The 9,462-nt window shown below is 52.6% G+C and overlaps 1 protein-coding gene across 2 annotated transcripts in view; it reads right to left on the reverse strand.

Annotated features, from left to right (window-relative positions):
- Positions 1 to 7,881, reverse strand: part of LOC109885574 (uncharacterized) — a 50,351-nt gene extending 42,470 nt beyond the window's left edge. Inside the window, exon 1 of one of the 2 annotated variants that reach the window (XR_004206764.1) lies at positions 6,558 to 7,853. Coding sequence is in view for 1 of the 2 variants with exons in the window: in XM_031813407.1 (XP_031669267.1) it covers positions 6,558 to 6,771 (214 nt within the window). In the remaining variant the exon portion in view is untranslated. Of the gene's footprint in view, positions 1 to 6,557 lie in introns of both variants that reach the window. The other variant, XM_031813407.1, reaches the window with a different exon arrangement.
- Between the last annotated feature and the right edge of the window lie 1,581 nt (positions 7,882 to 9,462).

Here is a 9,462-nt window from a genome sequence, read left to right on the forward strand (position 1 = left end):
ACACAGCATAGTTAACGCACCACAGTTTACACACAGCATAGTTACCGCACCACAGTTTACACACAGCATAGTTACCGCACCACAGTTAACGCACCACAGTTTACTCACAGCATACTTAACGCACCACAGTTTACACAACAGCACAGTAAACAACTGCAAATCGATCAGTCTGGAAGCTTGTCATTAAATACACTTGCAAAGGGCCAACTATGCTTCACACTGTGAAAAGTTAACATACATTCTCTCTCTCTCACACACACACACACACACACACACACACACACACACACACACACACACACACACACACACACACACACACACACACACACACACACACACACACACACACACACACACACACACACACACACACACACACACAGAGTGGTTGGGAGTCAGACACTGTCTGTCCGTGGGGGCTGTGGCATGTTTGACGTACCAGCCAGATGAGAGTCTATGTTTAGATGTTCAACCTGCTGTGCTTAGATTATACCATGTGATCTGCTGGGGGGGGGGAGTCTCCACACGTGTGAGTCATGGGTTTGTGCATATGCTTTTGTGTGTGTCATTTGTGTGGTGTGTGTGTGTCATTGTCACCTCTGATTCAGGAGCAGAGGGCTTTGGGCTCAGGGACTCAGGATACACACCCAGGACAGGGAGGAACCAGACGGGTGTCAGGGAGAGAGGGGTGGGCCCAGACCGGTGTCAGGGAGAGAGGGGTGGGCCCAGACGGTTGTCAGGGAGAGAGGGCTGGGCCCAGACGGGTGTCAGGGAGAGAGGGCTGGGCCCAGACGGTTGTCAGGGAGAGAGGGGTGGGCCCAGACGGTTGTCAGGGAGAGAGGGGTGGGCCCAGACCGGTGTCAGGGAGAGAGGAGTGGGCCCAGACCGGTGTCAGGGAGAGAGGGGTGGGCCCAGATGGGTGTCAGGGAGAGAGGGGTGGGCCCAGACCGGTGTCAGGGAGAGAGGAGTGGGCCCAGACCGGTGTCAGGGAGAGAGGGGTGGGCCCAGACGGGTGTCAGGGAGAGAGGGGTGGGCCCAGATGGGTGTCAGGGAGAGAGGGGTGGGCCCAGACGGGTGTCAGGGAGAGAGGGGTGGGCCCAGACGCGTGTCAGGGAGAGAGGGGTGGGCCCAGACGGGTGTCAGGGAGAGAGGGGTGGGCCCAGACGGGTGTCAGGGAGAGAGAGGTGGGCCCAGACGGGTGTCAGGGAGAGAGAGGTGGGCCCAGACGGCTGTCAGGGAGAGAGGGGTGGGCCCAGACGGTTGTCAGGGAGAGAGGGGTGGGCCCAGACGGGTGTCAGAGAGAGAGGGGTGGGCCCAGACCGGTGTCAGGGAGAGAGGGGTGGGCCCAGATCCGTGTCAGGGAGAGAGGGGTGGGCCCAGACGGTTGTCAGGGAGAGAGGGGTGGACCCAGACGGGTGTCAGGGAGAGAGGGGTGGGCCCGGACGGGTGTCAGGGAGAGAGGGGTGGGCCCAGACCAGTTTCAGGGAGAGAGGGGTGGGCCCAGACCGGTGTCAGGGAGAGGGAGAGAGGAGTGGGCCCAGACCGGTGTCAGGGAGAGAGGGGTGGGCTGTTCCAGTCAGTGTGGGAGTAAAGAAGAGGAGTGATGGGGGATTTTACTGGTGTCAAAGTATCTGAATGAAAATCATTCCTTCCACCTTCTCATCCTAGTTTACCAGACAAGACAAGCGGTGTGAATACCCTTCACTACACCGTCTCCCTCCTAAATAGAACCCTATTCTCTACACTGTCTACCTCCTAAATAGAACCCTATTCTCTACATTGTCTACCTCCTAAATAGAACCCTGTTCTCTACACCGTCTCCCTCCTAAATAGAACCCTATTCTCTACACTGTCTCCCTCCTAAATAGAACCCTATTCTCTACTGTCTACCTCCTAAATAGAACCCTATTCTCTACACCATCTACCTCCTAAATAGAACCCTATTCTCTACACCGTCTACCTCCTAAATAGAACCCTATTCTGTACATTGTCTACCTCCTAAATAGAACCCTATTCTGTACATTGTCTACCTCCTAAATAGAACCCTATTCTGTACACTGTCTACCTCCTAAATAGAACCCTATTCTGTACACTGTCTACCTCCTAAATAGAACCCTCTTCTCTACACTGTCTACCTCCTAAATAGAACCCTATTCTGTACACTGTCTACCTCCTAAATAGAACCCTATTCTGTACACTGTCTACCTCCTGAATTGAACCCTCTTCTCTACACTGTCTATCTCCTAAATAGAACCCTATTCTCTACACTGTCTACCTCCTAAATTGAACCTTCTTCTCTACACTGTCTATCTCCTAAATAGAACCCTATTCTGTACATTGTCTACCTCCTAAATTGAACCCTCTTCTCTACACTGTCTACCTCCTAAATATCACCCTATTCTCTACCTCGTAAATATCACCCTATTCTCTACATTGTCTACCTTCTAAATAGAACCCTATTCTCTACACTGTCTACCTCCTAAATATCACCCTAATTCTCTATCTCCTAAATATCACCCTATTCTCTACCTCCTAAATATCACCCTATTCTCTACCTCCTAAATAGAACCCTATTCTCTACCTCCTAAATAGAACCCTATTCTCTACCTCCTAAATAGAACCCTATTCTCTACCTCCTAAATAGAACCCTATTCTCTACCTCCTAAATAGAACCCTATTCTCTACCTCCTAAATAGAACCCTATTCTCTACCTCCTAAATAGAACCCTATTCTCTACCTCCTAAATAGAACCCTATTCTCTACCTACTAAATAGAACCCTATTCTCTACCTTCTAAATAGAACCCTATTCTCTACCTTCTAAATAGAACCCTATTCTCTACCTCCTAAATAGAACCCTATTCTCTACCTCCTAAATAGAACCCTATTCTCTACACTGTCTGGCTCCTAAATGGCACCCTCTATTATAGTGCATTACTTCTGACCAGGGCCCATCTGGCTCGGGTCAAACGTAGTGCACCATGTGGAATAGTCAGTAATAGTGGACTATGGGAAAAGGGTGCCAGTTGGAACTGAACCTGTGTTTAGAACCAGTTGTCTGCAATTTAACCGGTCATGTCTTGATGTACCATCTCTGAAGCCCTTTCCCCTTGTTCCAGCACAGTTGTTCCTATCCGTCTCTTTTTCATGATCCTTCGAGCCGGATTGGGTTTGTGTACATCCCTACTTTATCAAGGAGGGGTTTGATGTTGTGTACCTGTTGCTGTTTGACCTATGCTTAGTTACACATCCGGTTTGATATTCACAAAGCATCTCAGAGTAAGAGCACTGGTCTAGGACCATTTCTCCATGTTAGGTCATAATGAATAAGATTACATGGACAGATAACACCCTTCTCTGGGATGCTTTAAAAATACATGCCCAGAATCACTGTTCTCATGATACGTAGGCCGGCCTTAGCTGTAATAGAGGCCTATACTTGCATGGGCCAAGAGATACATTGACAGCCCCCCTCTTCTCTCTGTCCCCTGTGGTATATGGATCAGGGACAGTGTGTATTAAGCGTTTCAGAGTAGGAGTGCTGATCTAGGATCATTTCCTATCTGTCCATTCATTATAATCTAACAAGAAACATGGATACCACATCAGTACTCCTACTCTCAGATGTTTAGTGAATATGGACCCAGATCAGAGTCTATAACCTAGGCCTTTACCTGCGTGGGCCAAGACTAGATAAACTGAAATCTTCCTCCCCTCTTCCCCCCTCTCCTCCTCTCTTCCTCCTCCTGTCCTCCCTCCTCCTCTCCTCCCTCTCCTTCCTCCTCCTCTCCTCCCTCTTCCTGTCCTCCTCTCCCCTCCACCCTCTCCCCACCTCCCCCTCTCCTCCTCCTCTCCCTTCCCCTCTCCACTCCTCCCCTCCTCTCCCTTCCTCCCCTCCTCTCCCTTCCTCTCTCCACTCCTCCCCTCCCCCTCTCCACCTCCTCCTCTCCTCTCCCCACCTCTCCCTCTCCTCTCCCTTCCCCTCTCCCTTCCCCTCTCCACTCCTCCCTCCCTCTCTCCACTCCTCCCCTCCCCACCTCCTCCTCCCCACCTCCCCCTCTCCTCCCCACCTCCCCCTCTCCTCCCCTCCCCCTTCTCCTCTCCCCACCTCCTCCTCTCCTCTCCCCACCTCCCCCTTCCCCTCTTCTCCTCTCCACTCCCCCCTCTCCTCCTCCTCTCCCCTCTCCACCTCCTCCTCTCCTCTCCCCACCTCCTCCTCTCCCCTCCTCCTCCTCTCCCCTCCCCACCTCCTCCTCTCCTCTCCCCACCTCCTCCTCTCCTCTCTCCTCCTCTCTCCTCTCCCCTCCCCACCTCCTCCTCTCCCCTCCCCACCTCCTCCTCTCCTCCTCCTCTCCCCACCTCCTCCTCCTCCTCTCCCCACCTCCCTCCTCCTCTCTCCTCCTCCCCCTCTCTCCACCTCCTCCTCTCCTCTCCCCACCTCCCCCCTCCTCTCCCCACATCCTCCCCTCTCCTCTCCCCTCTCCACCTCCTCCTCTCTCCTCACCTCCTCCTCTCCCCTCCTCCTCCCCTCCTCCTCCTCTCCCCACCTCCTCCTCCTTCTCTCTCCTCTTCCTCCTCCCCTCCCCTCTCCTCTTCCTCCTCTCCCCCTCTCCCCACCTCCTCTCTCCTCCTCCTCCTCTCTCATCCTCCTCCTCCCCTCCCCTCCTCTCCATGATGTGTGCTATAGATCAGATCTGTATTGTTTGCTTCCAGCCCCTGTCAGTGTCAGTGATTCATGGTGGTTTTCTGGCCTGACTTGGGGAGAGTCCCCTATTCCACCCTATTCCTTATATAGTGCACTACATTTAACCAGAGTCTTATGGAGTGTGAGCCTGGTCTAAAGTAGTGCACTACATAGGGAATAGGGTGCCATTTGGTTGTTGGAATGCGGCTAAGCAGCAGGCTTATCCATACGGCTGTCATCTCTCTACAGGAACACTGCTGGCTTTGAACACAATCCACCGGCCAAATACCATACAGCATCCCCAAGGGGGAGAGCCACTGTGATGTGATGAGACCTGGTCCCTCTGTTGTTCTCCTCTGCCCGAGGACAGGCTCATGTTCTCCTCCCTAGGTCTATTTTGGACTTATCTGATCTGGCAGCTCCAGACGTCCAGGCCAGCGGTCGGTAGGTGACATGTGTGTTGTCCTGTCAGGCTGTCCACCTATAGAACTCCAGCCTGGTCCCAGATCTGTTCCTGTTGTCTTGCTAACTCCCAGTTGTGTAAAGTACTTCAAGTAAAAAAAATACTTGAAAGTACTACTTAAGTAGTCTGTACTTTAATTTACTATTTATATATTTGACAACTTTTACTTCACTACATTCCAAAAGGAAATGATTTACTTTTTAAGTCTTACATTTTGAATGCTTAGCAGGACAGAACAATGGTCTAATTCACACACATCCCTACTGCCTCTGATATTTTAGCAAATACATTTATTTTTGAAACTGAAGTATATTTAAAACCAAATACTTTTAGACTTTTACTCCAGTAGTATTTTACTGGGTGACTTTCACTTGAGTCATTTTCTATTAAGGTAACTTTACTTTTACTCAAGTGTGACAATTGCGTACCTTTTCCACCACTATTAACTCCTCTGGTCTTGCTAATTCCATTGCCATGACCATAGGAGTTGGCAAGATAGCACAAACAGATCTGGGGTGCAGGCTAGCCTCCTCTGATGAAGAGATAAAGGGTAGATGTGATGACATGTGAAGGTGTTTGGGATTACGGCCTGCGCTGAGTCATTTCTGACTGCGATAGGGATTAGGGTGTCAGTCAGGCATTGTCCGGAAGAAATATGTCCCATTGAGTGATTAGGAGTTTCCACAGACTTCTATTCTCGTCTCTCTGTAAAATCAGACTGGACAGGTGTGTGTGTGAGATTGAGGAGATAGGAGGTTTAGGTGGGTGAAGAGAGTAAGAGAGTGAATGTGTCAGTGTGAATGAGAGAAACACCAAACTACTGGTGCTCTCACTGTCTCTGAGAGCTCTACAATGCATGGCAATCATTCTATTGCTATTCTATTTTAGTTCCCTTTACTCGTTTCCTTCACTCGTTTCCTTTACTAGGCTTACACAGTATCATAGAAGGTCATGAAGTGATAATATCGTTGGAACCAATGAGGAAGTACTATTGATTGGTCAATGTTACTATTTAGTTACTATACATCCCTTCTCGCATGGTCAACAACCCTCCATGTCCCCTAACCCTCCAGGTCCCCTAACCCTCCATGTCCCCTAACCCTCCAGGTCCCCTAACCCTCCATGTCCCCTAACCCTCCATGTCCCCTAACCCTCCAGGTCCACTAACCCTCCATGTCCACTAACCCTCCAGGTCCCCTAACCCTCCAGGTCCCCTAACCCTCCATGTCCACTAACCCTCCATGTCCACTAACCCTCCAGGTCCCCTAACCCTCCAGGTCCCCTAACCCTCCAGGTCCCCTAACCCTCCAGGTCCCCTAACCCTCCATGTCCCCTAACCCTCCAGGTCCCCTAACCCCCATCTACCCATCCACCCTCCTCTAACCTCCGTGGGTATGTCCTGTCCTCACCTGTGATGAGGGCCTCAGCGGTGGTCATGTGCATCAGGGCTCCGTCACTGAGGGGCCAGTTGTCAGGGTCCAGTTTCAGAGCCCCAAGGCCCCCCAGAGAGGCCAGCTCTTCCTGGATCTGTGTCCCAGAGGGGCAGCTCTCCCAGCGGCCCTTACGGTAGCCCAGCGCGTCCCCCACCCCCGCTAGGACCATCCCAGCCTGGAACTTCTCCATGAGGGTTCGGGGTCAGATGCCCACCAGCCCGGACGAAAACAAAGGATGGGCTGTAATGGAGGTTTCAATAGGAAGACCGACTGACTGACGCAGCTAGAGGACACAGGCTCTAGGTAGACAGTCTCTCTCTATGGGTTATAGAGGACACAGGCTCTAGGTAGACAGTCTCTCTCTATGGGTTATAGAGGACACAGGCTCTAGGTAGACAGTCTCTCTCTACGGGTTAGAGAACACAGGCTCTAGGTAGACAGTCTCTACAGGTTATAGAGAACACAGGCTCCAGGTAGACAGAGTCTCTCAGAAACAGTCTGACTCCCAAGACACTATAGTCCTCTTCTAGAAGCCTGAGATAGTGTTCCTCTGGTTAAACAGACAGAGCTTCTAGAAGCCTGAGATCGTGTTCCTCTGGTTAAACAGACAGAGCTTCTAGAAGCCTGAGATAGTGTTCCTCTGGTTAAACAGACAGAGCTTCTAGAAGCCTGAGATCGTGTTCCTCTGGTTAAACAGACAGAGCTTCTAGAAGCCTGAGATAGTGTTCCTCTGGTTAAACAGACAGAGCTTCTAGAAGCCTGAGATAGTGTTCCTCTGGTTAAACAGACAGAGCTTCTAGAAGCCTGAGATAGTGTTCCTCTGGTTAAACAGACAGAGCTTCTAGAAGCCTGAGATAGTGTTCCTCTGGTTAAACAGACAGAGCTTCTAGAAGCCTGAGATAGTGTTCCTCTGGTTAAACAGACAGAGCTTCTCCTCAGCCTGTTGGCAAACAAAAACAGCCCACTGTCCGTCTGGTCCACCTAGAAGGCTCTCTGACGCTGTCACACGCTGTGTTGCTCTCTGGTCTGGTAATCCAATGGTGTGTCCTTCCTAAACTGGATGGGGACGTGCCGTGGTTGGATCTCTCTTTTTAACTGTGAACGGTAGCAGTCCAGTTCAGTCCCCACCCCCATAGCTCTGAGCTCATCTATCAGCCTAATCACCAGTCACTCTCTCTCACTCAGTCTAACACACATCTTTATCAGCAGCCTCTGTGAGTGTAGAGGCACTGGGCTGTGATCAGGTGTCTCCTAAAAAGGCAATACCCTCGTCCCCAGAACTCCAGGGCTACTGCCAGGGCTGGAGGGTTAGAGGGCTGGGGGGTTAGAGGGCTGGGGGGTTAGAGGGTTAGAGGGCTGGGGGGTTAGAGGGCTGGGGGGTTAGAGGGCTGGGGGGTTAGAGGGCTGGAGGGTTAGAGGGCTGGAGGGTTAGAGGGTTAGAGGGCTGGAGGGTTAGAGGGCTGGAGGGTTAGAGGAACTGGAGGGTTAGAGGACTGGAGGGTTAGAGGACTGGAGGGTTAGAGGACTGGAGGGTTAGAGGACTGGAGGGTTAGAGGACTGGAGGGTTAGAGGGTTAGAGGGCTGGAGGGTTAGAGGGCTGGAGGGTTAGAGGGCTGGAGGGCTGGAGGGTTAGAGGGCTGGAGGGTTAGAGGGTTAGAGGACTGGAGGGTTAGAGGGTTAGAGGACTGGAGGGTTAGAGGGCTGGACAGCTGGGGGGTTAGAGGGCTGGAGGGTTAGAGGGCTGGAGGGTTAGAAGGCTGGAGGGTTAGAGGTCTGGGGGGTTAGAGGGCTGGGGGGTTAGAGGGCTGGGGGGTTAGAGGGCTGGGGGGTTAGAGGGCTGGGGGGTTAGAGGGCTGGGGGGTTAGAGGGCTGGAGGGTTAGAGGTCTGGAGGGTTAGAGGTCTGGGGGGTTAGAGGACTGGAGGGTTAGAGGACTGGAGGGTTAGAGGACTGGAGGGTTAGAGGACTGGAGGGTTAGAGGGCTGGGGGGTTAGAGGACTGAAGGGTTAGAGGGCTGGGGGGTTGGAGGGTTAGAGGGCTGTAGGGTTAGAGGCCTGGAGGGTTAGAGGGCTGGGGGGTTAGAGGACTGGGGGGTTAGAGGACTGGGGGGTTAGAGGACTGGGGGGTTAGAGGACTGGGGGGTTGGAGGACTGGAGGGTTAGAGGACTGGGGGGTTAGAGGGCTGGGGGGTTAGATGGCTGGGGGGGGTTAGAGGACTGGAGGGTTAGAGGGTTAGAGGGCTGTAGGGTTAGAGGGCTGGGGGTTAGAGGACTGGGGGGTTAGAGGACTGGGGGGTTAGAGGACTGGGGGGTTAGAGGACTGGGGGGTTAGAGGGCTGGGGGGTTAGAGGGCTGGGGGGATAGAGGGCTGGGAGGTTAGAGGGCTGGGGGGTTAGAGGGCTGGGGGTTAGAGGGCTGGGGGGATAGAGGGCTGGGAGGTTAGAGGGCTGGGGGGTTAGAGGGCTGGGGGGTTAGAGGGCTGGGTGGTTAGAGGACTGGGGGGGATGGATGGTAGGCTCTGTGTCAGATGGACCAGTAGGTCTCGTGTTGAGACCCCTTCCTTCCTTCCCTCCCCATTGGGGCAGGATAAGACTGGTGTGTTAATCAGCCCCCCTCCCTTGTTACCCCTCATCACCTCTAAACCCTCTCTCATTCTCACCAACAACAAACCACCCCCCCTCTGCCTCAACCCCCCCATCCTAAACTATCCCTAAAAGCGTCCCACCCTCTCATTCTCAACGGCGCTGCCCGTGCGCTCAGAGACGCCATAATGGGACAGAGATAACGTTGTGACCTCTTAACATCTCTGTGTTTGGGGCACATTCTCTGTGATGCACTAATCTTAATGAAACTTTCAACAGAACAGATGGATCCAAAGTCTCG

Source organism: Oncorhynchus kisutch, unplaced genomic scaffold, assembly GCF_002021735.2.
Source record: "Oncorhynchus kisutch isolate 150728-3 unplaced genomic scaffold, Okis_V2 Okis05a-Okis16b_hom, whole genome shotgun sequence".
Taxonomy (NCBI): Eukaryota; Metazoa; Chordata; class Actinopteri; order Salmoniformes; family Salmonidae; genus Oncorhynchus; species Oncorhynchus kisutch.